Source organism: Lampetra planeri, chromosome 7 (assembly GCF_965212315.1).
Source record: "Lampetra planeri chromosome 7, kcLamPlan1.2.h2, whole genome shotgun sequence".
Classification (NCBI taxonomy): Eukaryota; Metazoa; Chordata; class Hyperoartia; order Petromyzontiformes; family Petromyzontidae; genus Lampetra; species Lampetra planeri.
In genome coordinates, this window is record NC_136113.1 from 13,131,946 (window position 1) to 13,159,851 (window position 27,906).

At 49.7% G+C, this 27,906-nt stretch overlaps 1 protein-coding gene across 1 annotated transcript; it reads right to left on the minus strand.

Annotated features, from left to right (window-relative positions):
- Positions 1-229: 229 nt before the first annotated feature.
- Positions 230-27,906, minus strand: LOC144720006 (equilibrative nucleoside transporter 1-like). Its single transcript, XM_078596419.1, has 13 exons — positions 27,746-27,906; positions 22,541-22,658; positions 21,622-21,703; positions 20,036-20,202; positions 18,003-18,151; positions 16,009-16,143; positions 11,954-12,051; positions 10,656-10,722; positions 8,772-8,881; positions 7,458-7,563; positions 6,724-6,809; positions 5,757-5,953; positions 230-4,647 (listed from the first exon to the last, which is right to left on the minus strand). Exons 1-13 carry the CDS (start codon positions 27,828-27,830, stop codon positions 4,536-4,538), a joined length of 1,512 nt encoding a protein of 503 aa, XP_078452545.1. The 5' UTR covers positions 27,831-27,906; the 3' UTR covers positions 230-4,535.

Consider the following 27,906-nt stretch of genomic DNA (forward strand, 5'->3'; position numbering starts at 1 on the left):
TTCACCACGCAGTACTGCAACCACACCAGGTTTTGTGCACCCGTTTCAGATGTCTCACCACTGATGTTCGCCGTGGCTAGGAATCAAACTCAGGTGGTCGGATTCATAGCACAGTGCACCAACCAGAGGTTTGAAGGAAGTTGCGGGATAAAAATTCATGACATGAAGAGGTGAACAAGAGCAGGCGTTTGTAAAACTGAATTCCGTAATGAAAAGGAACATAGCAATGTGCCTTAAGAAGAACTTGTTTATTCACTCGTGTTCATTGCCCGCGATGGTAGTTGGATAAAAAAAAAACATGAACAGTTACAGAGAATGTGGAACATATGCATGTAAATAATTATAATGATAAAGATGTGGATTGCGTGCATGAATTTAATATACTTTGCACTACATTACATTAAGGACAAATATCACCATAACCGTTCAACCACTGAAATCCAATCTGTAAAATGACGAGAAAGCACTCGATAATAAACCGGACAACCACGAATTTCACACAAGACGCACACAATGGCGTAGAACACACACAGGCGTTTGTGGATTACACTCAGAGGTGGGACAAAGTCATTGTTATGCAAGTCCAAGTCGAGTCGCAAGTCATCAAATTCATGACTCGAGTCTGACTCGAGTCCAAGTCACATGACTCGAGTCCACATCTCATAGGTGGGACAAAGTCATTGTTATGCAAGTCCAAGTCGAGTCGCAAGTCATCAAATTCATGACTCGAGTCTGACTCGAGTCCAAGTCACATGACTCGAGTCCACACCTCTGATTACACTGGTCAAAAAAAAATTCTGGCCTGGACTTTTGCAGCTGTTTTAGACTAATTTCAGGGTGCTGATTCCAAATCTGATCTCAGATTTGCTCTATCACATAATTTTTATGCTATCGGCATACCCAATTTTCATTGATTTTACCCGAAATTAACTCTGTCACTTATGATTGCAAGTTGTTGCGAGTCAGTGACTGCTTTAGTGATAAAATCTGGTGCTGTATTTTTAGGATAGTGTGTTTATAATATAATTTTATGTAGATATCCACATTTATTTAATATTTTTCTTCTGCAGTTTTTATTGAAAATGCAATATTTGATATCTCAAAAACCCGATGTGATAGACTAAAACTGATGCCAGATTTGGATTCAGAACCTCAAAATTATCTTAAAATAACCGTGAGAATACCTTAGGCCAGAAAAACTGTGTTGACCTGTGTTATGCAAGACGCCAGTGAAATGCACTTCTTCAGGAAACGCTGATGCGGTTGTTGTATTCACAAATGTCAGTGTGTTGTGGCATGATAGTTGACGCTATGTTTGATTATTTATACACGTTAAAAAATCAACAACATATTTAATCAACGTATTTAATGTCCTTAATGATCGATAACATGAAATCGACAACATTAAATCACTAACTACAAATGTAACGTTTGTTGTACATATTAAAATAACTAATAAATAACGTTTGCTTATTGACAATATAAAATAATGTACTGTATACGTTTGATAATCGAGAACATTAGATTAACAGGCTTTTAACAAGTCAGTTATATTATCAAACGTATATCAATATACTAAGATTCAAACATCATGCCAGTTGTGGGCTTTGTTAAATTAAGAGACGTTCAGCACTACCACCACCACCACTAGATGGCGCTACTTAGTCGCTACATGGCGACAGTGGGTATGTCTCGTGTACGGTATCCCGTAAATACATTCTCGCCATCACCTACACAGTACAAGAAGAATACACAATGCATCTGATCATGCGGGTAAGGATCAATTATTTAACAATGCACATGAAAAACGTTAGGCTAATGGAGCGAAAGTAGACAAACGATAATAACGCATTACTGTAGTCGAGTTCACTTACACGTCGAAGAATACGTTTTAAAAAAATCAATGAGTCTACAAGAGAGCTGTTTCCACTGCAAAAAAAAACATACAACGCGATGTAAACAAAGCCAATCGACGTCTAAACGGCTCATAAATGGGCGTCGCTGATTGGCCGAGGGCACGGCTCAGCCCCACTTAAGAGCCGAAATTGGCACTCCGCGTGCACAACGTAAACACGTGACCGCTCATCAAAACGTGAACGTTCGTCGAAACCATGGGGTCTTATGGGAGGCGAAACGTTAACCGAAAAATTGTTCACCGATGAGGGACTACCTGTATTTTATTCCCATTGTCATAATTCATCGAATCTCTGTGGGGTGTAACAAGACTGTTGCCAATTCGAGCGATTTTGTCCCGAGGTTTTATCGACTTTTGCGTTTCCCCAGTGTACCTATTAGCGACGTGTCGTCAAACGAAATAGCGTCACGTCTAGCAACTGTCCGGGACGAGGACATGGCACAGATATAGGAGAAACGGCAGGTATGTATTCAGACTGGAGAAGAGATGGACTGGTGCGGGACGGTAGGATGCGGAGCTGAGTGAAATTGCCAAAGACTGGTACCAGCGGTGTCAAGATCGGCCTCGATGGAGGAGACTCGCGAAGGATGTTACTGGGCAGTTGGGGGCAGTCGCTCTCCAACAACAACGTAGGGTGGAGCAGTAATTCTCACAACAACGAGCAGAGTGCCGGGCTGCTAAAATGTAGCACGTTGGCACAGTGGGGGGGGGGTACGGCTGGTGGTTAGTCATCTCAGTCAGCCAACCCATAGCACCTGGGTCTGTCCCATCACCTTCTCTGTAAGTGAGCTTTCGACACTTTACATCGTCTCAAAGTGCACCTGGCCTGGCACAAACGCCGTGGTAACGTCACCGTCACTTAGCGGCGAATGGCGGGTATTGGTGTGTATTCAGGATCCTGCATACGTTTGCTATGCATAATACTCAGTCAGTTGTTTATTGACATTTCATTTTAAGACATCTAGTGACTGTAAGGTTCACAATCGACGAACCTGTGCCCTTGGATGCTTCAGTCTACCACGTGCTCTGTTAAGTGGCAACTGTGGTGTGAGGTTAGTCTTATCAGTCAATTAATGCTTATATTATTGCGTATGACATTGTGTTCAGAAACTAAATGCCAATGTAGAGGTCTGCTACTCAAGACGAGAGGGCTTCAGGAGAGGGTTTGTGTCGTTTTGCTGTTCCATCTACCGTTGAATGGGCGCAGGCTAAATTGGTTTACTATATGTCCATAGTTTGGGGTTGTATGACCACAATTCACGATTCCTGTTATCTAGGGATGTTTGAAAAGAACCTCCTTACTTTCTGAATTCATAGATTCGCCAGCAGGAAACGGCTCAGAATTAAGCCACATTATACGTGGCCACCAAAACCACTTGTATAAAATAAGAATATCAATCAGTACTGCAGATCGATACTTGGTAATACCATTTTTTTGCAAAACAAAAGTTAAGTTAAAAAACAACCAAGTAATGAAAACAATATAACGCGCGCCAGGAGGAGGTTAAGGTTATATGTAGATTTGAAGTTTTCGTGACTGCAGGAATCCATACTCTTTGGTTCTTTCGGTAAAGTCACGTGGGGTATAAAATAAATTAAATCACAAATTTATTTTATACCTACGTGACTTTACCGAAAGAATGAAAGAGTAAAGGTTATATGGCCGTTAAATGGCGAGTGGCTCAACAGAGCTCGGTAGCAAGTGTCCTTTGGAATGTTTTCATTTTCCAGCTCATAATCGCCTTGGCTTCAAGCTCAGCCGGTAATGTGAGCTGGTGAGATGACAGAGCGAGCAAGTTTCTCTCTTTGTTGATAATGTCGATAACCATGGGTTAAGCAGCCAGGCTCCACATTACAGCTGTTTCTCTCTCTCTTCCCAACATGATATAAAAACCGACATCGCCTAAGTTAGAAGAGCACATTTTGTATTTGACATCCTTTGGTTGGCTCGCAAAGGTGTGACACGACGACTCTGGACACTCGGTCGAGCGGATTTGTGTCCGCCCTGATGGTCATCTAATCGTCCATCCGTCCATCTGTCCAGGTACAGATGCTCACCGTTGTCTTGCTCGGTGTCTCGCATGGTGATTGCTCTGTTGCACTCAAGCCCTTCTTCCTGGGTCACAGTTGCTTCTCTTCACGGTAGCATCGCCGGCTCAGATGTGGAGCATTCGCCTGTGGTGAGCTCTTAAAATGACTCTGTAAAAAAAAGGCGCTCTGCGGCGATCTGCTTGAGGGCGTAATGTCAAACAAACAATAGGATTTCAAAACGGAAGCGAAGCATTCAGACTAAGCTGGTCGATCCTCAGAGGAAATGGAATACGACACGGACTGACTAACAGACATCTCCTCGAAAAGGCTAACATGTACCTTTCGGTACACTAAGTAATGCTGACACGGTACTTAAAACGTGCTTTCAACTCTTGAAGCAATACTTGAAATAATACTGAACCAGCTATGGTGTGATAATTATGATATTCACTAATTTAACCGAACGCAATAGACCTGGGGTACACATTGCATCTGCGGTGTCTTCATCGCTTCCTCCTCCTCCACTTCCTCCTCCACCCCTCGGCCCCACGCCCAAACCTCCCTCTGCCCCTCTTCCTCCTCTGCCTGCTCAGAGCAATGCTCGGAAGACGAACGATGAGGCAGCACCGAGGGCGAGCCCCAGCGAGAGGAAAAACATCATCACCGTCCCCGCCGTCTCCGAGTCGGGTCCGCTCAGCCGCCTGGCGCGCACAGCACAGACGCGTGGTGTGCGCGTGCACGGCACCCTTTAAGCAATCCCACTGTTGCGCCAGGGTCCTGCGGGGTTGGTTTTATTTTACCGCACGTGAGCTCAGTGCGAGTTGATGAAGGCGGGGAGTATACACGTGGGAGTGTCGTACAGGGTTGGGCCAGATGTCTTGTGACCCCTCCATTTCATTCTCTTAAACGTATTATTTGTTAAGTAAAGTTTATTTGAAACAGAAAATAATATGCAAAGGAAACGATATGTTTGCGGTCAATCAATTGGGGAGGGGGGGGGGTCACAAGATATCTGGACCACGCTGTACAGAACAAGGCGTTTGTGTTGAATTCACTGTGTTACGTCATCTGGTTGTGTGGCTCGGCAGGCAATGTTATTATCGCTAATTCATTAATTTCGATCGCTAGTGGGGTGAAACACTGCGCTCCGGGAGCTCCGAATAAATTCTTATTCTCGCCGGACAAAATTGGGGGGGAAAGGATACAACAAACGTGATTCAAATAGAACGACCACTTTTACCATGAAGGCAGATGACCTTCCCTGCCCACACTGTCGCCCCTCTACACCACACGTCATGCTTTACACATAATAAAGTACCGTGATGGTAATGCTTTTAATAATGATGTTTGTGACGATGATGAAGATGATTGACAATTGTGATGATGATTGTGATCATGATGATAATGTTGAAGAAGATTGTGATAATTATGAAAATTACTCTTTGGTTCTTTCGGTAAAGTCACGTAGAAAGAAAATAAATAAATAAAATAGAATGATGACGACTGCTTGTGTTGCAATCGAAACGTCGTATTCTATTTAATGTATTTTCTTTCGACGTGACTTTACCGAAAGAACCAAAGAGTAATTCCTGCAGTCACGAAAGCTTCAAATCAAATTATGAAAATGATTGTAATGATTATGACGATGACGATTGTAACAATTATTATGATGACGATCGTGACAATGATGACGACGACTGCGCTCATAATGAAAATGATGATTGTAACAATCTTGACGATTGTGGCGATGACGACGACGACGACGATCAAGGTAACCTTTCCCTGCGCACTTGCGCGACCGCTCGCTCACATTGTTCCGAAGCACACGAAAAGGCTGGCCAGGTATCCGTTGCTGAAGGCGAAGAGGGTCATGAAGACGATGTAGGCGGCGTCGTGGTGGAAGAGCACCGGGAGGGAGCGGCTGTCGGGGCTCGCGTTGCACAGCATGAAGAGCGGGATGAAGAGCGAGCGAGCGCACACGAGCACGGGTGGCAGCCAGCTGCTCGACTGCACGCGCGGCACCATCGTCCTCGTCAGCATCATCGTCCTCGTCCTCATAGCCATCGTCGTCGTCATAGCCATCGTCGTCGCTGTCGTCGTGATCGTTGTCATTGTGGAGCGGAAGTGCGACGTTTCGCGCCGCGCTGCGCTACAAACCCGGCGGCCCAAGTTCGATTCCCGCTCACGGCCAACAACTCGAGTGACGATTATAATTATCTGAACCCGTCATGGCTCTCCCCTAGGTCGACTCAGCCTCGAATGAGTCCCTGGTGCGATGTGTAAACATCGCCACGAGGGAGACAAAGGCGGCCGGGCGTGGCGTTGGCCACCCACCCCCTCGTGTGCCGTGCCGGCCTTCGTAAGTGCTACTCGCTGACGGCACTTGCCCCAACAATGCTTCAAGGCTATTCGGGGCGGGGGGGGGATCTTTGTCTTTGTTAGCATTGCCATCAGCCCCGTTACCTTAATCGTCGTCAAGGTCTTCATGGTCACAACCAATGTCGTTGCCGTCATCACGATCACAGTCATCGTCTTCATCATCATCATCGCATTCATTGTCGTCATCTTTGGCATCATCATTACCATAATCGCTGTCCTGAACATAATCATTCCCATCATTATTCTTGTCGTGATAATCATCATTGTCATGATCACGGTCATCATCATCATTATTTCTACAATCATGATCATCACCACCACTTGTTATCATAACGCATGTCACCATCAGCCGCGGTCTATCCACCGCTGGGATGGCGCGGTCGGTTTGCGTGACTCACGATCATGAAGACAGCCGTGGCGCTTCGCCCGGCCCAGTCGAGGATGTTGAAGAACAAGAAGCACCACACGGGCACGAAGAACCGGCCTGGGCACGGCCAGGGAACGTGTAGGGTGAGGGGACGGTGGGCGGGGGGGGGGGGGGCATGGAGCCACGGTCAGTGACACGGGTGAGGTCAAAAGTCGGGTTAGGGTCAGATTTAGTGTTAGAGGCGGGGTCTGTGTTGTCATTTGGGTTAGAGCCCCGCGTTACCGTAGATGTTAAGTTTAAGGTCAGGGTTCGGCTTCGTCTCATATCTATTGCTATGGTCTTTATTCAGGGTCACAGGACACACGTATTGTTTTTATCGGGTGAAATTCTCACCGACCGTGGTGCGATTGAATGACGATTATGATGATGATTCTTGACTTAAAGCTTTCGTGACTGCAGGAATTCATAGTCATATTCGTTGGGTCTTTCGGTAAAGTGACGGAGATAGGTTCAAAGAAAAACCTCTCTACGTGACTTTACCGAAAGACCCAAAGAAGATGATGATGATGATGATGTTGGGGTGGCGATAATCATTACCACGTCACAGATTACGATAACCGTACGCATTTCTGCGATGGCATTTGTTTGGAACATCCATCGTGGGTCGGCAATCCTCTCTGTCCTCTTGGGCAGCAAGAGCATCGAGAGAGAGAGACAGAGAGCGAGAGAGCGATCCGTGTGAGTGCGTTGCTCATTTTGTCTCACGCCACGTGGGATCCTGGCTGGAGGATTGAACTCCCGCCGTCACGGCAGGAAAGACCGCGAGTGTCACCGTGTACACGAGACACACGCAGATCGCCATGGGCCAGATCTACCACACACAGACAAAGACAAAGACCCCCCGTATAGCCTTAACAGGATGTAGGGGCAAGTGCTGTTAGCGAGCACCTATAAAGGCCGGAATGGTACACAAGGGGGTGGGTGGCCAGCACCACGCCCGACCGCCTTTGTCTCCCCAGTGGCGATATTTACACACCGCACCAGGTACTCATTTGAGGCTGAGTCGACCCAGGGGAGGCCCAGGACCGGTTCAGATAATCGTCACTGGTGTTGGCCAAATCTACCACACACAGACACACCCACACGGTATCAACGACAACAACATCAATGACAACAACTCCACCACCAACTATTGCCGAGTGTCCAATGTAAACTGGACATGATGTCTACTGGATCTGTGCAATAGAGCTGTATAGGTCATCGGATTCCTCCAGTCTAAATACAGATTATGATTCTGAAAATGTTATAATAGGCCTTGGTCAATCAGTGTTGTTCACTTTGTTCTAAGTTTTTTGGGAAATCGATACGATGGGTAAAATCGATAAGATGAGTGTGACGGATTCCATCATATCACGTACAAAGAAATGTATGCGTCCTTCCACAAAGCATATCCAACACTGCAGCAGGGTGAATAGGCATGTAGCCTTTACGGTTTGTTGACGAAATACGCTTTGGGATGTATGTATGTTGAACTTCTTTCACACCGTACGTAGCCACCCGTGCTAATGGGGATGCAGCGAACGAGTGTGACGGATTACATCCAATCACGCACAAAGAAAATGTGACTTCAGCTTCGCACAATGGTTGTATCTGCTTTGTTAGTCTAAATGTAACATTAGTATATAATACAGGAGCTCGTGGGTTCGATCCTACCCCGATTCCTGCTGTATATTTGGAGTTTGCACGTTCTCCCCGTGGTCGCGTGGATTTTTCTCCGGGTCCTCCGGGTTATTTCCCTCCACATTTAGAAACATGCGCCCAGAGTATATGGCTGCTATACAATTGCACGCGATAATCCACTTCTATAGAACTGTTCTTGCGTGTGTTTAGTTTGTTGTCCTTCCCCCGCACCTCCGATTAGCACGGTTGTCTACGTACGGTGCGAAAGAAGTTCAACATCCATACATAACCAGCAATGCATTTCGACGACTCGTGTCGTGAGCGCAATGACCGATGCCAGTCGAAGAGCCGACGCGTCGTTACGCGCCTGGACCGCTTGTCGCGGATCCGCTCGCTCACCTTGAAGAAGACCTGCACCACGGACATCTTGAGAGCGGAGCGGCTCGCGGGCGAAGGCTCCTCCACCATCATGACGCCGACGCCGGAGAGCCCGTCCCGGTCCCTCTCATCTGCGGAGCAGCACGTGACCCCCCCACCCCACCCCCCATCGCTGTGATCCCGCACGGCCAGAGCATCGCACAGGATCCTCCATGCACCTTGCGCAGTACCAATGGTGTCTGTCGTGCTGCGATGTGCTTCAAGAGGTCGAGAGGTCGAGATGTCACGATCGTGGCCAAAGCCGTTGATGCCGACACGCTTCGCCAACGCTCTCTCTGTGCCTCTCCTGACGCCAGATTCCACAGCTTTTGTACGGTCGACACACGACCTCCAAATAACAGAATTTGGGTCATGCCATCATCATGTGGTCGATACATTAGTACTATGTTGTGATGAGCTGACAGTGGCTGTACTATGTATATACGGTTACTTACTCGGGGTCGAATGAATCACACCCCCCCACTCACCATGATTTGATCAGTTTCTGAATCGACACGATGATTATTTTTACATTTTGGCGACTATAGCGGCTTCTAGTGGCTGTAGATGTGACGTGAACTCATGACAATCAGAATATACGAATCAGGGGGAAAATCAATTCTTACACATATGGCTTTAGACTCTTAAAGAATCAGTGTTTATCTGTGAATCGGGAGGCAACGGGTGCATTCAATGTAACATTAAACAACCGGGAATTAATTTCCCGAGAAATGCTCGCAGGTAGTTTCTGAATAAGTCTGACTGGGAAGTGTTTTTCGGCAAACAACTGCCAAACGCACGTGGTCACTCAAGTAGCTGCGCAGGGAAATGCATTTTTTTTGGGGTCCGGGAGAAATTAGGCCAACTCAAGCCAACAAATCAAATTGCCTCGCGTTGGCTGTCCCATGGAAACCAAATATGTGACTCACGTAATTGCCGCATACAGAGCGGGGTGGGATCCATATAAGGAGGGAGTGGATCCACACTGAGACACTCAGTACCAGCAGGTGGCACAGATTAAAGATAATTGAGATAATGATCTTAACCTGTTGGTAATTGCCTCCAGACACCAAGCGATGTTTAATCGTGCCCAGCAAAAAAGTGTTCATGTTGTTTACAACATAAAATTCAAACCATGGGGCACGTGGCATCATCATCACCATCATCATCATTATTAACCTTTCGTTAAATTACGAAATTAACACATGGGCAGGGAAATGAGTTTATTTCATTGCCAAAATGAAACAACACTGAACCGACATCGCTGATGACGAGCCATTTTGATCAATGCACAGTATTTTGGTAAATGAATTATAAGTTATTTAATGGTACCCAAAAAAGGTAATGCTTTACCTGCTCACATTCCATCCGAATATTGCACATTACATATTTGACGGTGTCAGTCCACACGTATCACAAAACCCTGCTTCTGAGTGCACCTATGAAACGCATTGCCGGCCCGCAAGACCTATCGATGAACGTCGATGATTTACATAATCCTACAGCCAAACGAGTCTTGTGTGTGATCACCTCTTTAGCGGATCGGCCACAATTCGCCTCTGTTGGCTAATAAAAAATCCGTGCTACTCGAGTTTTGCACACCGAAGGTGACACCGATACCTGCTATGGTGCATGGAATAGGCGTGAAGGGCACCCATACTCTTTGGTTTTTTAGGTAAAGTCCCGTAGGTAAAAAATTCAAATAAATTAAATCACGACGTTTCGGAGGCAACACAAGCTTCCGTCTTCAGGTGGAACCGTCACAGCAGAATTACTGTAATTTTTACTTTACCGAAAAAACCAAAGAGTATGAATCCTTGCAGTCACGAAAATTTCAAATCTAGAATAGGCGTGAAGGGCGCTCACCTGGTGAGATGAGTCCGGGATTTCCATCAAGGTCTCGGCAGGGGGTCAGGTAATACCTGGCAAATGCCTGGGCGCTCACGAGTGCCAGGGAAGAGTGAGTCAGTTTTCCGGAAAAGCGATGAAATGACTCCACTCACACGAATACAAAATGATCTCTGCTTATTCTCCATCATGTTTATGTACGGACTTTTGTCATTCCACTGCTGGATGAAGGCCTGTCCACCCGACAGCCAGAATCCAACAACAGCAACACCGTGGCAGCCTCCCATCCAGGCACTAAAACCAAACTTTTTTTTAAAAATGTTTATTTTAGCAAGTAAGGCCCACTGAGCTATACAGCTCTTTTTTGCAGAAGCGACCTGGCCACAAGTGACAGCTCAACGAAGTGGCTTATCGCAGCCAAATACTCGAAAGCGCGTGACGCTCATCCCAAACGTGGAGGGGGGGGGGGCGGAAAAAACCCCCGAAGCGCGACCCCTGTTCGCTTCGGGGACCTGATGCGATCGAGCACATTTCACCACACGCGCCGGTGACTCTCCTCCGGTCATCTAGCCACCGGACACATCAATTTGCGTTTTTATTATTACTATTACTACCTCTGCCAAAACAATGCACCGCAATAACATCCTGGCCGTGGCGGGGGTGGTGGTGGGGGGGGGGGGCTCAAAAAGCGCCAGTGACGATAGTCTGGACTTCGGGGAGAGGGGGGGGGGCGGCGTCACATCCGGCCACGCGGTCTCTGCGGAGTCGTCGATGCCATTGTGTGCCGGCGTCGAGGCTAAATGTGCGCGCGCGAGCTTTATATTTTATATTTTACATTTTTTATGAGAGACATTTTAGAATGTTTGTTGTTTTCTCTTCCTGGCAGACGGCCCCCTAAAATTAGACCGCGCGGCGAAGGTTGAGAGGTCGCGCCCCGCATCGGCGTGGGCTTTCCCGGAGAAATAAGTCAAAGCGGTGTGTCGTACGCATGCACGTATGTTGAACGTCTTATTTTTTGCGCCGTACGTAGCCGACCTCGCTAATCGGAGGCGCGGGAAATGTGCGTCGTGTGAAATACGTCACGCGTCGTGTGTCATTTTGACGCGTCATTGGTCATCATGTATAATATGTCACGTGCCACGCATGATGTCATGTGTCATGCGTAAAATGCCAAATGTAATATGTCATGTGTAACAGGTGCCCAGAGACCTGCGTCATGTGTTCTATATTCTGTAACATACGTCCTATGTTCTCTGTCGTGTGTCCTATGTCATGTGATGCTCCGAGACCTCACCAGCTCGGGACCGTGAGCTCACCAGGTGAGACAGGGACAGGTAAGCCACGATGGCCACCAGCGTGACCACACACGCGGTCACAAAGTATCCAAACACGCTGTCTCGCTCCTCCTGTGCCCCTGCCACACGGACAGACGGACACGCAGCCAGGGAGACAGACAGTCAATGAGGCAGGGAGACAGGCGGAGAGAGAGGCATGCAGGCAGGCAGGCAGAAAGAAAGATAGACAGACAGGGAGACAGCCACGGAGACAGAGAGATAGACAGCCGACGTGCTAAACACATAGACACAGCATACACACACACATGCACGAAAGGGCAGTTATGTAAGAAGCATGAACTCCAGGCAGCCTTTGTCTCCCCGGTGTTGAGTTGGACGCCACACACATCAACCGTTGCCAATTATAATTCCTGAACTCGGCTCCTTGAACCTGGCCACGGAAGCAAGGAAGCACTTGGAAAGGTTAAATTGCTCCTACACAGCGGGGGGGGGGGGGGGGGGGGGGGCTGAGTGTGTATGGTCCGTGGGGGTGGGGGTCGAAAAGTGTCAGGATTTGCCCGAAAAAGCCCCCCCCCCACTGACCCCCCTGCCCCCCTCAACTAACCCCCCCAACTAGCCACCCCCCCCCCCCTCCACTGACCCCCCATGCCCCCCCCAACTACCCCTTCCCAAATACCCTCCCAAATATCCCCTAAACTACCCCCCCCCAACTACCCCCCCTAACTAACTGCCCGTCCCCCCCCGTCCCCTACTGTTCACCTTCCTCACTTTGCCCGGGCCCGACCGCTCGTCAAGTATTCATCATTGGTTTCACAGATCTTTTAACCATGGTTCTTTCAACTATTCATTCGCGAAAACGCTCACCCGTCGTTCAATCACGACATAGTTCATCACTCATTTAATCGCCCATTCAATCACGCGTTCACCAGTAAGCCTTCAATCGTTCATTCAATCGTTAAATAGTTCACCGTTCATTCAATACGTTTTTAATTCAGTGATATAAGTAAAACATTTTAAAGCAAGAGCTGTATCTGTGAACGCTTTCCCTTCCGTTAACCGCATACACACGATCAATCCGATTAATTAAATTGTTCATCGTTAACTCAATACATCATTCATTTGTTCATCATGTCGAGAGGCAAACGATAATTCACCCCAAGTGCCCCCACGAATTGGCGAGTAGCCACGATCGGGGGAGAGGGTCATGGCTCTATCACGCATGGATTCCAAAAGCTCAGAGGATATAAATATGTGTGTGTGTGTTTGTTGGGTCTAGTGTGTGTTTTATGCAATGTTCGCTCCGTCTCATTCATTCCATTGAGCTCACGCGATGGAGGATACGTCCCGAGCTCGACCTTAACTTCACACCGGCTCACGGCCACACGATGCCGAGCCGCACTAATTGGGCATCAGAGGAGAGTCGTGTGACATGGTCTGCGCGCGGCACCGCCCGCCGGGTTTGTAACCCTAGTGCAGTGCACTCAGGGGCCGTCCATGAATGATTCTACCAGGGCTTTTCATGCTGTGGAATGAATATATGAATGTTATAATTGTTATCTCCATTGTGCGTCGTTCTACTGCAAAGTTTTAAGTATATTTTTATAGTTATAAAAACTTTTAATATTTTATAATTATAAGATAATTTCAATATAATATTTGTTTCTTTCGGTTAAGTCACGTCTAAAGATAAAATAATAAATTAAATTAAATAATAGAATACGACGTTTCGATTGCAACACATCGTATTCTATTATTTAATTTAATTTATTATTTTATCTTTAGACGTGACTTAACCGAAAGAAACAAATAATAATTCCTGCAGTCACGAAAGTTCTAAAATTAAGATTTTCAATATAATATTCTGAACATCTGCAGTTTTAGATAAACGTTGAATATTTTCAAGTGAATTTTATGCTAAATTTAAGCTTTCCAACGTCTCCTTTTCAATACATGTTTTCTCCTACAACATCAGAGTGCAGCGCCACATTAAATACGCACTACAATGACAATAGTTGAAAGCGATTTGAAGCATGTTTTATTTTCAAAATGGAAATATGGTTTTGGGGGGGGGGGGGCAGAGCTTTGTGACGTCATATTTGAGGGGGGTCTGACTTTTTGTGACGCCGTGTGACGAGGGGGAGCGGGGTCAAAATCGTCCAAAATCGCGTGACGTCATTTATGGACGGACCCTCAGTCCCTTCGTGCTGCGCGCGTACCAACCCCCAGTCACTCCTGTGACCGCGAGGGGCCTCTAGGAGTGGAGAAGTAACCGTGGCGTGTGGTGTGTGCGTGTGTTCACGTGCGATCCACCAAAGGTTTTTTTTTTATCCTTTATATTAAGTTCGTTTGCTTGCTTGCTTGCGCGCTTGCGCGCTTACGACCGTGCAAATCTTTCGGTCGTTTTTTTATTTAAATCCTTTATATTAAGTTCGCTTGCTTGCTTGCTTAGGACCGTGCAAATATTTCGGTCGTTTTTTAACCCACTTCCCGTGATCCAATCGAGCTAATTGTCACGCACAACAGACTCGTTGTGCGTGACAATTAATTTTCGTGAACATTTTTTTGCAAAATTTGACACTTTTTAGGATTTTTTTTCTATTTAATTACCAATTGCTTAATGCTGCCAGGCAATCATCTGATCCATAGGTGGCAGCCATCTCAAGCCAGAGGACGAGAGGACTCTAGCCGCCACGCATATAAATAATAAGGGGGGATAACGCCCGCCCCCCCCCCACGCCTGCGTTAGCCTCAGCGGTAACGCTTCGCATAAGTCTCGCGCGCGATTAGCGTGCACGTCCCTAGGCAGCGCGTGCCCGAGCGCGTGCACGATTCGACGGACGCGCGTGCGTCGTGAGCACTGCCATGAGTGTGAAGCGATCAAGCGATTCAACAAATGCATCTCATGGCGGTACCCCGGGGTCCCACAAGACCCTGGCTCTCGCATAAACTGCGTTGCGACGTCATTTTACGTCTGTTGAAGGCGAACGATACGGCAATCTATTCCTCTTGACGAGCTCTACACGATTCGCTAATCAAAGTGTAAAAGTTCTGTTTATGACGACGGCAATTTTGGCAACGACGGGTGCTTGGTGAATGACGAGAGGATCCGTTTCTGGTGGGTCGCGGCGTTCATGTGCGCGGGGAGACGGAGTCGCCAAAAATAAATGAGTTAATTACGATTTTTGACTTCCGTTTATTCGGGACCCCGGGGTCCCGCCGTAAGGTTCAAATTGTGCGTCTGACTGGGAAGGGGGCGGGGCGGGGAGGGAGGGGCTGGGAACGTCACAGTGGTGGGCACGCTGCGTCACAACCCGCGTGCCCAACTCGCTTCGATTTCCCGGCCACGGCTGACGTCAGTGACGAGTGACATCCGGACGAACCGGACCCAGGACCCAGGTCGTCACCCCCACCCACCCGCCCCCCCACAGCAGTGGATTGACAATGGGCTGTGAATTATTATTATTGGGACATTGTTTCTCTGGAGGAAGGGAGCCCTGGGACCCAGTTCTATATATAGTCCAGCGTAACTCGCAGACAGGATGTACACAGACGGCTACCCGTATTCACCGTGGCTTTCTCTCTCTCTCTGGTAAAATAATAATATACTATATAAACAGGCTGTTCCGTACTAAACATTCATCACTATTTGATGGATTGCGATTACATCCAACGTATACTACGGGCGGGGTATAGAGCTGTGGGACAGTGGTTAGGGCACTGCACTATGAACCCGGTCCACATGAGTTTGATTCCCATGCACGGCTAAAATCTGTGGCGAGTGATTCCTGTGCAAGTCGCGGGGCCTCCATCTCCGTCACCAACCTGTGATGACTCGCGTGGTGAAGTACGGTCAAACCACCTCCATGACCGATGCAGCCGAGATGGAGGCCTTCATTTTAAACGTATTTTTTTACGTAGCGTACACCAATTTTGCTGTCCATGTTTCTGGGACATTATCGCGGGTTTTATTTGCACAATGCAGTTGAGGACAACAACCGCCGATACTTTCTGCTGCCGAACACCGCCGGTAACTGGCTGTGACTGCCGGCGAGCGAGCGGTCGTGACTGCAACTCACAAATCATGGCGGAGATCATGGAGAGTGCGGCGAAGACCCCGGCGATGCCCTGGCCGCTCATGAGCGCCGTGGTGTAGGGCACGGGCAGCAGCCCCACGAGGCCAAACAGGCTGGCCTGCAGCACCGCGCCAAACGCTGTGCAAAGTGCGACGGTGGGTGGGTGGGCAGCAATGGAGGGGAGAGGAGGGTTGAAGGAGAGGAGGAGATGGGATACATTTTTTTACACAAATATTACATAGAAAACAGGGGGAACATAGACATAGAGTAGGGAGAGAGGGGGTAGAGAGAGAGGGGGGGGGGATAGAGAGAGGGGGTAGAGAGAGGGGGTAGAGAGAGAGGGAAAAGGTAAGAAGGAGGAGAGCAGAGCGTAAAATCTTTCATTTAAAAAAAGGGGGGGGGGGCACATAAAGCAAAGCATTGAAAATAAAACAAAAAAAACGAAATGATGAACGAAGCAAAGTGCCGACTGCACCGAGCATCTTCTTGTTTCCTCTGATCGTAAAAAAAAGAGGGGAGGGAGAAGGAGCGAAGGGGAGGGTAGAGGAGGGAAGGGAAGAGAAGAGGAACGGAGATGAAGGGAGATGGGGGTATGAGAGAGGAGGGGAGAGGGGGAGAGGAGAGAAGATCACAAGAAAGAGGAGATGAGAAGTGAGTGGAGAGGAGAGGAAAATACATTCAGGGAGAGAAGTGTGGGCAAAGGAAAGGAGAGCACGAGGCAGGGTTGAACCACACCTGTAGTAGCATCCTCATTAATTGCAGCAGCATTATCCTAATGAGCACTTCGGACACCCGGATCCCATCTAGGCTCCACTCCACTCTGTGTGGCTTCGCTTCTGCTGGGGACCGGAACCCACGCGCTTGCAGGTGCGGCGTGCACGTCCGAAACCGGAGAGCGATTGTGCCGCGGCCGTGGGTTATGTTACGGGAGATGCCGTCCATTCCCGGGGCCTCTCAGTACCCACGATTGAGCTGTAACGCTCGGTCTGGCTCCACTTACAACGGTGTTGACGCATAATGACAGGGCCTGGATTATAGGGCCACACGTACAAAGGGCCTGGCTCTCATCTTGACAAAAGTTCAGTATCAATGGATTTGTCTTTTTTTTGCATTTTTCTTATCTCTGTCCCCATCATCAACCAACAACGGGACAGATCAATCGATGAATTTGTTAATTTCAGCCGGGCCCAAAAAAATATTTCTGCACCCGGCACACCGCATCCAGTATACCCCTCGCTCCGGCTGTGGCAACGGGTCAACAGCCACCTACTCAGAGGCCAACAGCGGCCCATGACATACCGCGTGGGGATTGAATCCGTGGACGGATCACCGAGGCGACGGCCGTGATCGACATCGCAGCCGATTATCTTCAGCAAATGGGTGGGGAGGCAAATCGGTGGCAGGTTTTGCACAAGCCACGGGTGTTTCCCACCGGCCATGAACGTGCGCTGTTGGCAGGCCATGCGTAAAATCGCCCAGCGACGGAAATCCGCGAGCGGTGATTATGTGAACCTATTCCCGGGGCCCATCGTAGCTCGTCTCAGCCGTACACATGAGTACCTGGTGCCGTGTGTCAACATCAGTGTTGGGGAGACAAAGGCGGCCAGGCGTGGTGGTGCCTACAACCCCCCCCCCCTCCTGTACGCCGTGTATGGCCTACGCATGTGCTCGTTAACTGCACTTTCCCCAACAGCCTGTGTAGGTTACACGGGGGGGGGGGGGAATCTTTGTCTTTTGTTGCTTTGACGTCGCCTGCCGGCCGAGTCGCCCTTGAAAAAAAAGCTTCTTAGCTCGCCCAATGTGCTTCACTCGGGGAAAATAAACTTCTGAACTTGTGTGCGTGCGTGTGTGTGACGCGCGTGGTGTGGTGTCATCCACCCACCCCCTCGTGTGCGCGTGTCGGCCTTCGTAAGTGCCCACTAACAGCACTTGCGCCCGACACTCTTTTGAGGCTATACGGGGGTCGTGGGGGGGAGGGATCGTTGTCTTTATCTCACAGTTGATGAGGACGATGGAGGCCATGGTGATGGAGAAGAAGAGCGACGGGCGGGAGTCGAGCGAGGCGACGCGCACCAGGGCCGCCGTGACCACGAAGAGGAGGAGGATGGCGACGAGACCGGAGAGGACGCGCACTCTCTGTGGCACCCTGCGCGACAAAGACAAAGCTCCCCCGTATAACCCTAACAGACTGCTGGGGCGAGTGCTGTTAGCGAGCACCTATGCACGTGTACGTTGAACTTTCTCTCGCACAGTACGTAGCCAACCGCGCTCATCGGAGGTGCGGGGGAAGGACAACACGCTGAGGCTGGTACGCCACACGATGGGGTGGGGGTGCCAGATCCACACCCGGCCGCCTTTGTGTCCCCAGTGGCGATGTTCACAGATCGCACCAGGTACTCATTTGAGTACACACATACACGTGTAGCACCCAGCACCATCACACCCAGCAACACACACACACACAGCACTCACTTACCCACCAAGTTTATCCACTCACTCACGTACTAACTCACTCACCCACCGACTCATTCACCCACCCACCAATTTTACCCATTCACTCAAGTACCAACTCACTCACCCACCTACTGTCTCATCCACTCACTCACTCACTCACCTACTCATCTGATCACCCACATACTGACTCACTCACCCACCGACTCGTTCACGTATGTGGTCACATACTCGCTCGCTCACTCGCTCACATACCGACCCATCCACCCTCTCGATCGCTCACCTCCCCTGCACACTGAAAACAAATGCTCAAATAAATTCCTGTTCGTTTTTCTGTTCAAAGCCAAGTTGGTCATTCCATGAAATGAACCTAATAATTACAATCCCCTGCCAAGAAAATATAATTATCGTCGTGTCAGAGGGCTCAACGCTGTGCCAGCCTAATCCACACGTCTTGATCCCATTCCTGAATCAAATTCCGTCTCCCCCCCCCTCCCACCTTTAATCTAACCTCCCCCACACCCTTAGCTTAATTCATCGTTCAGTTCACATACCACGGGTCACACGTCATAGGCAAAGCTCTCTATAGGATATAACTTAAACGTTCATTTGATCTTTCTTTCATTTTAACTCATTGTGTCTGCACAGATTTACATTCTGTTTCTGGTTGTCACTCCGTGTTCCTTTGATCCTCTATCCCTTCCTCTTTTTCCGTCTCAGATCTCCCTTGCCTGAAGCTTGTGGTCTCATTTGGAGTTCTAGTTTTTGTCATTTTACCCGAGGTTAGGGAACGACTGCGCTCTCAGCGTCACGTCATGGGTGACAAAGAATCCACGTGGATGTCTCGCAGCGTTGTGCAACCGCCTCGCTCCTTCTCTTTAGATAATAGCCTACAGAAGTAGACACTGCATAACTAAATTTCGATTTAAAGCTTTCGTGACTGCAGGGATTTATATTCTTGGATTTTTCGGTAAAATCACGTAGAAGCTGCAAAACTACTTATGAAATCGCCATGTCAATGGGATTTCTCAAAACTATATTGAAAAGCCGACCGACTGGCCGACCGACTTGACTGAGAAGCCAAATAAATGTCTGGCCCACCAACCAACTAAACCAGTTGACAAACTGGCTGACCAAACAGCTGACTGACCAGCTGACCTGGCCAGACAACCGACCAGCTGATGGGCCAGATCAGGGACCAACTGACCCGACCGACCAACCCAACAACCGTCTGACAGACCGCAACTGACCGACTGACTGGTAGACGGACAAAACTGACCGACCGATCAACCGACCGACTGATCAACCGACCGATCAACCGATCGACTGACCGATCAACCGATCGACCGATCAACCGATCAACCAACCGGCCGATAAACTGATCGACCGATCGACCGATCAACTGACTGACTGACCGGCCGATCAACCGATCAACTGATCGACCGATCAACCGACCAACCGACCGACCGATCAACCTATTGACCAATCAACCGACCGACCGATCAACTGACCGGCCGACCGACCGACCAACCGACTCGCGCACCGACCCGCGAAGCGACTGACCAGGCTGACTCTGTACCTGGCGTGCAGGAAGGACGTGAGGCAGGTGAAGACGAGCATGGGCACCATGGCGCACAGCGTCATCGCGTTGCTGAAACTCCTCTGCAGCGGCGCCAGCGGCCTGGGGCCCTCGCTGGAGTTGCCCCCCCGCGCCTCCACCTCGCCGGCCAACCGCTCCTCGAAATACTGCCAACGGGAAGGGGCAGCCACATGTATCGTCGTCGACGGCATCAGCAGCAGCAGAATCATCAGCAGCAGCATCAGCATCAGCAGCATCATCAGCAGCATTATCAGCAGCATCATCAGCATCAGCAGCATCATCATTATCAGCAGCATCATCATCATCATCAGCAGCATCAGCAGCAACATTATCAGCAGCATCATCATCAGCAGCATCATCAGCAGCATTATCAGCAGAATCATCATCATCAGCAGCAGCATCAGCAGCATTATCAGCAGCATCATCATCAGCAGCAACATCAGCAGCAGCAACATCATCAGCAGCAGCATTATCAGCAGCATCATCAGCAGAATCAGCAGCAGCAGCATCAACATCAGCAGCATCATCATCATCAGCATCATCAGCATCAGCAGCAGAATTATCAGCAGCAGCATCATCAGCAGCAGCATTATCATCATCAGCAACATCAGCATCATCAGCAGCAGCAGCATCATCATCAGCATCAGCAGCAGCATTATCAGCAGCATTATCAGCAGCATCATTATCAGCAGCAGCATTATCATCAGCATCATCATCATCAGCAGCATCATCAGCATCATCAGCAGCAGCAACATCATCAGCAGCAGCATCAGTATCATCAGCATCATCAGCAGCATCATCAGAAAAGCTCTCCAATGTCTTTACTGGTTGCACTGCATGTTGTTGTTGTTCGGCACTATGTCCAACATTTTGCTCGGTGCTACAAACCCAGACACCGGAGTTCAATTCCTGGCCCTGGCTAGGGCCAGTATCGAGTAACTAGTCATGTTCCTGCGCTAGATCGACTCAACCTCAAACGAGTATCTGGCGCTTTGTGTTTAGGGACTGTCCATAAATGACGTCACGCGATTTTGGACGATTTTTTACCCCCTCCCCGGCGTCACAAAAAGTTAGACCCCCTCTGAAATATGACGTCACAAAGCTCTGCCCCCCCCCCCCCCCCAAAAATAAAACATGCTTCAAATCGCTTTAAACTATTGTCATTGTAGTGCGTATTTAATGTGGCGGCGCTGCACTCTGGTATTGTAGGAAAACACATTTATTAAACAGTCTATTTAATTAAGTAGAACGTGTTGTCTATATTTACGTCAGACATCGTCACAAATGTCTGACCCCCCCCCTCCCCCCCCTAGGTGCGTGACGTCATTTATGGACGGCCCCTTACATCAGTTCAGGGTGAGACGATAGCACCTCCGGTTAGCATGGTTGGTTACGTATGGTGCGAAAGAAGTTGAACATACATAGCGGCCGGGTGTGGTGCTGGCCTTCAAAGGTGCTCCCGAACGACACTCGCTCCATCAGTCTGCGAAAGGCTACAGGGAGGGCGGCCTCTGCCTTTGTTCGTTTGATGGTGGTGAGGATGGAAGGGTGGGAGTAATGCTCACCTTGTTGGCAGTGATGAAGAAGTTCCATGGCAGCAGAGTTCCTACACCAAGGACGAAGAAGGCGAGCCATACAGCCCAGTATCTGCAATGTCAACACCACCATCATCAACACCGCCACCACCATCAACACCACCACTGTCGTCATCATCATCAACACCACCACCGTCGTCATCATCAACAGCATAACCATCAACAGCAGTACCACCACCAACGCCATTATCACCGTTATCAACACCGTCATCAGCATCACCACCAGCAGCAGCGTTATGTTACCATGCATTGGCACACATATCTCAAAGGCAGGGTCCTCTTGAAAAGCGGCCTTGAGGCTCGGCGAGGATTTCCTGTATAAATAGATGACATCATCGGGATACAAGATATCGTGTTCACCACAAAGGCTCTGTGTGTGTGTGCCGTGAGCGCACACTCGCACATCTGGATGGCGTTGTTGATTTATTTATTTGTTGTCACAAAGAGTGGAGCGGCGGCGCCGTGGCTGGGGCACTGCACGAAACAAACCCGGTCACCTGAGCGCGATTCCCGGTCACGGCTAACATCAGTAGCGAATTATATCTGGACAAATATTACCCCCCCCCCACCACCCCCACCACCACCCCCATCCATTCACCAACCCGCACTGATCAGCGTGGTGAAGTATGGTCAAACAGCCTCCATGCCCGAAACGGCGTGGGAAGGTATTCGTCCAGCAGTGGATGGATCATCGCTGCCAATGTGCGTGTATTTCACCAACCCCTGATTGACCAGTGCAGTGAAGTATGGTCACATAACCCCCCGTAACCACCCGACACAGCCCTCATCCAGCAGTGGATTGGCAAAGGACTGCACATTGTTAATTGATATTGATCGTTTTCATTAAATGTCCCATGTACTTGCAATCGACCTATTTCAGGTCCCTTACCTATCCTTGGGCGGAAGAGTCGATGCCATCCCTGGGAACGACTTTGTCCCCGGAGGTGCGGGTTGAGTGGGAAGAGAGTGGCTGAGTCCTCCTGCTGCAGCACCAGCAGCAGCAGCAGCTGTTGTGTGTGAGTCGGAGAGAGAGAGAGAGAGGTGAAATATTGATAAAAAAATTATTGGTCCACTTCAAAGACTTACTGCTGCGGCCGAGTGACGGTCGGGAAAGCGTTGTCCGTGAGGGTTTTGTTTTCCAGATTGCACGTGTTGATGTAAGTCGAGTGACATCGCTGGATGTCAACGTGCAGTGGTATGGGTGTAGTACCGGCCCTAGAGGGGCCCGGTGAGCGCTGATTGACAGCGCTGGATGGCACCACGCTTGGCGTGCAGTGCCAGCCCCTACAGGTGCGAGTGCCAGCCAAAGGGATGAGGTTACTCAAGGCCATGGCACTCTGGTTGACCCGGGACGACACGTGACCGGTTAAGTCTACAAAGGGGCCCCAAGTGGGGGCTAGGGGTGGTCACGTGATTGGGACTCAGCTCCTTCCCGAGGATTCTGGAAGGTGGGCGTGGCCAAGGGCGGAGCCGGCCACGCCGCAGAGAATAGAAGCCGGGTAGCAGTAACGTTGTGACTAGTGTAGTTAGCCTGGTGGTCACCACCCGGTTAACTAACCAGTTACATCATGGGACCTCCTTTGCCAGTAGCAAAATATACTAATAGGGTTTTTCCTCTTTTTTCTGGAAACAAAAACTGACACCTTTTGCAAGGAATCATGCTTACATTAACCACAATACTTGCAGTCAAATGCAAACAAAAAACAATACTCTGATAATTTATGCATTGTCTTTGAAACTGGTTGGTCCACACCAGAGACAGCTTTCTTTAGAGCCTAGTCTCATAAAAAAAAAACCCTATTAGTACACCAGTTACGTTGTAATTAGTGTAGTTAGCCTGGTGGTCACCACCATAGGTTGTTATTCTGTCCAGGGGAAGTTACCCCGTGTTGGAGTTGAATACATGTGTTGCCTCCAAGTCTACGTCTGCGACTCAGTTGAATCCATTACATACGTGTACGTGTGCCTGTGTGTGTGGGGAGCGGTAGTGTGGCGGTTACGAACCTGGCGACCCGGGTTCGATTCCCGCTCAAGGCCAACATCAGTGACGATTATCTGAACCGGTCCTGGGCCTCCCCTAGGTCGACTCAGCCTCAAATGAGTACCTGGTGCTATGTGTAAGCATCGCCGCTATGGAGACAAAGGCGGTCGGGCGTGGTGATTGACTACCCACCACCTCGTGTGATGATCCAGCCTTCATAGATGTTCGCCAACGGCACTTGCCATAAAAAAGCATGTTGAGGCTATACGGGGGATCTTTGCCTGTGTTTGTCCGCGCGTGAGCATTTCACCTATTCCCCGCCGTGACCTCGTGATCACCGCGCCGTGACCTCGTGATCACCGCGCCGTGACCTCGTGATCACCGCGCCGTGACCTCGTGATCACCGCGCCGTGACCTCGTGATCACCGCGCCGTGACCTCGTGATCACCGCGCCGTATTTATATCCCTTGGCAATGGCTGCTCTGGTTATTTTTGGTCGCTGGGTCGGTGTGTTCACTCACGACCCACGCTCGCACGGGGCAGGTAAATCGTTTACCCCCCTTGCGAGCCCTTCCAGGTAATGATCACCTTGCCCGCCTCCCCATCTTCTACCACGTGCCTCTCGCCCCACGTGACTGACGGGCAGGACTCACGCAATCCCGCACTGCATCATCAGCAGCATCGTCGTCGTCGTCATCATCATCATAATCAGCATCAGGATTATCATCTCATTGTCAGCGTCAGCAGCGAGATCATCATCAGCAACAGCAGCAGCTGCACCATCGTTAGGAGCAAAATCATCACGTTTAGTGTCAATGTAAGAAGCAGCCGTGTCAGCAGAATTTGCAGCAGGATCATCATCATCATCAGCAGCAGCAGCAGCAGCAAGATCATCAGCATCGTCATTGTTATCAGCGGCATCATTCATCAACAGCAGACGAAGATCATCATCAGCAGCAGCAGCAGCATCGTCATCAGCAGCTCCATCCATAATGACACAACGTGAAGCCCGCTCCTCATTACAACCTCCGTGCGCCAGGGTGCAAGTCGCGAGGCTTGGTAGCGCCCCGCGTCCGCCCCCATCACCCAGTCTCCCCGTCGCGAGTGAGCGGTGGCGCAGCGGTTAGCGTACCGTGCTACGAGCCCGGGCCACCCAAGTTCGATTTCCGGCCAACTGTTTAACATCAGCGGCGAGTGATCGACGTTTAAACTCGAAGTTGACGTATTAACTGATCGCTGAGTGTGAACATTAGCCCCCGGGGGGAGACAAAGGCGGCCGTGTCCTGCGTGTCTTCTGACTGGCCACACACACACACTACCCCCTCGTGTGCAAGGCCGGGCTTAACACGTGCTCGCTGACATCAAGGCAGGATGCACACCGGTGGGGGTCTTTTGTCTTCGTATGTTACGGATGTGTTCACACGCTGCGCTACGAACCCGGCGGCCCGAGTGAGATTCCCACTCACGGCCACCAGCACCAGTGATAATTATCTGAGGTCCTGGGTCGCTCCTAGGTCGACTCAGCCTCAAACGAGTACCTGGCGCGACGTGTAAACATCGCCACTAGGGAGACAAAGGCGGCCGGGCGTTGTGCAAACACACCCACCCAGCTCCCTCGCGTACCGTGCCGGCCTTCGAATGCGCTCGCCACCAACACTTGCGCCAACAGCCTGCCACAGGCTATACTGGGGATCTTTGTCTTTGTCGTGTGTGAAAATCCACAGTAACTCCCCAAGACGCGCCGTCTACTTCTCGCGACGCTGTAAACTTGCAGCGCGTGTCACGGTCGCCGTGCTGCAATCAACGCGAGCACACACGCCACTGAGAGGACCCTCTGCCTGCCCTCTTGCCTCCCACGCCGCCCGCCCCACTGACTGCGACCATTCATCACCGCGCCGGATGAACTCGAGCCAGCCGACAATGAACAGACACAACGTGCGCTCGCAAACTCGGCTAAAGCCAACACAAAGCCAACACCGCATTGCATCACGCGCGGCTCACCGTCGCGTTCGCTCCGAGATATGAAACGTGACACCACACAACACCCCCCCCCTTCCGAAAGCCCCCCTCCTGCTCCCCACAACTGCCCCCCCCCACACACGCCCCCTTGCCCCCTGTCTCACAACCCGAAACCCCGCGTGACCGCCACGCCGACTGCCTAGGGGTTTTGGAGAGGGGGTGGTTCGGGTTAGAATTGTGGGTTAGGGGGCCCAAACCTGCAGTGCCGACCTTGTATAATGGGTGGGGGCGGGGAGGCGGCATAGAAACACAGGCATGGAGATCACGGCACAGCCAACGTTAAACGAACTTAGAACAAATGTTCGGAGCGAAACAGAACTAGGAACGCACGGAGCGATCTGATTTTGCCGATCGCGCATTCTGCCCCAGATGTCAACCCCCCTCCACCCCCATCACCTGCCAGTCCATGAGCCCAGATCAGCCAGATCAGACGTCTCACTCGTCGGAATAACTTTAACCCCGTTCCGATGTCTTCCATCGGTTCCACGTGTGAGGTTTTATTTTCAATCTAAATTTGTCATGCAGGGCACGTGCGATGGTGAAGCGCCACCCAAGTGCGAATAGGAGGCAGTTGAAGAGACCTCAGCAGTAGTTCTGTAATGTCAACTTCCCGAGGCCGTTCTCTAACACGGGGAGAGGGATGTTGTCACATTGCTTTGTGGCGGGACCACTGAATGAATCTAGCTGTGAGTTTCAAGGCAACGTGACGCCAACGGAACGATTGTAACCACCTATAAAATGTCCGAGATACAATCGTGGAATTATGCAATTGCCTTCAGGGACACACCACGAACCTTCGGTTACTCGTACCCACTCACTTCACAATCGTTCTCACGTACCTACGACGCTATTGAATAGCCCGGTTTCATCAGGCTACTATTGTTACCGTCACTCGCGAGTTGAGGTCACCATAGCACTATTGCATTATTGAACAATGGATGGTGTGAATTGGAAATGTTCGACAAGCAAAAGCTGACACGAGAATGAGTAATCCACCAAAATCAGGAAAACACAAAACGAGCTATTTTTTTTTTTGGCAAAGGATGCAACCCGAGCGGGAGAGTGGACATCACTCCACAGGAGGCATTAGCGAAATGCCATCACTCGCGAGATACGCCTCTTGACGAATGGCTGGATTACGACGATTTTCAAATCATCATCACGCTGCTATATTGTAAAGTCACGTAGGTATAAAATAAAATGAATCACGACGTTTCGGGCGCAACACAAGCGTCCATCATCAGGTGGGAAAGCATGGTCTGCTGCTGAGGCAGGCTGTTTGAAAAAGTTTTATTTTATACCTTCGCGAGTTTACCGAAAAAAACAAAGAGTATGGATTCCTGCAGTCACGAAAGCTTCAAGTCTATATTGTCAATGTTTTGCAAGATGGTTATGATCGGCTGTGACATTGCCTGGCGACAGCGCGTTTCACCGCTTGTTGCAGAGTGGGGTTCAAATCCAGCGGCCGCCCTGGTTATAACTGCGGGTGTATGAACCGCCGTCTGTGTTTACAAGGTCGACGTTAAAGATGCCGTGACGTCAACCTGGATCATGACGCGTTGTCGGCGTCGTGATCCAAATTCGCAAAAATATTACAGACGGAAAAAAAACTACCTGCAAATTTACTCAGTTGGGGAAACCTGGCAGGAACCTCTTGAAAAAGACTCAGTGAGCCTTTCACGTATGAACGCGGGTAAAATAATCATAATCGTCATAACCATCGTCACCATCATGCGACTGCTGATGGATTGAAAATCGTGAGTTCGTCCATTCCGCTATGTGAACTCGAGAACCAAAAGTTCCATAGGATGAGTCTCTGTAAAAACCACACACACACCTAACTAAAAACACCGTCACCATCACAGGACACGGAGATCACACCGATCACACTGTGACGCGTTCATTCCAGCACGTGTCTTGTCCAAAAAATCACTGCCACTCCTGATTGGTTAATAAAAATCATAATGATGATAAATACACGTACAAATACTTGAAAGCCACGATCAAACGCGTCATTATAAAGCACTTTAAGTGATGGTACCGCTACGCCTCTGCGATATACCTTACGATGATTGTACAACAACCGTAACTCACGGAGCGAGAGGCGGTGATGGTGGTGGCTGACGACCGGAGTCTTGCCCGTGTCTGGCGGGGTCTGTCCGCTGGTAGCGGACGGCATGAGCCACCCAGACTCCCCCTTGAAACCCCCTGGAGTCTGGAGCGACGGAGGTGGGAGGCAAGTGAGGGAGGGAGAG

Coding starts and splice junctions, on each gene's coding strand:
- LOC144720006 (XM_078596419.1), bottom strand. CDS start 27,830: ATGCCGTCCGCTACCAGCGGACAGACCCCGCCAGACACGGGCAAGACT. Junction 6,810..7,457: donor CAGCCAGGATCCCACGTGGC/GTGAGACAAAAT, acceptor GGCCGTGCCCAG/GCCGGTTCTTCGTGCCCGTG. Junction 5,954..6,723: donor CCACGGCTGTCTTCATGATC/GTGAGTCACGCA, acceptor CCGCGCGTGCAG/TCGAGCAGCTGGCTGCCACC.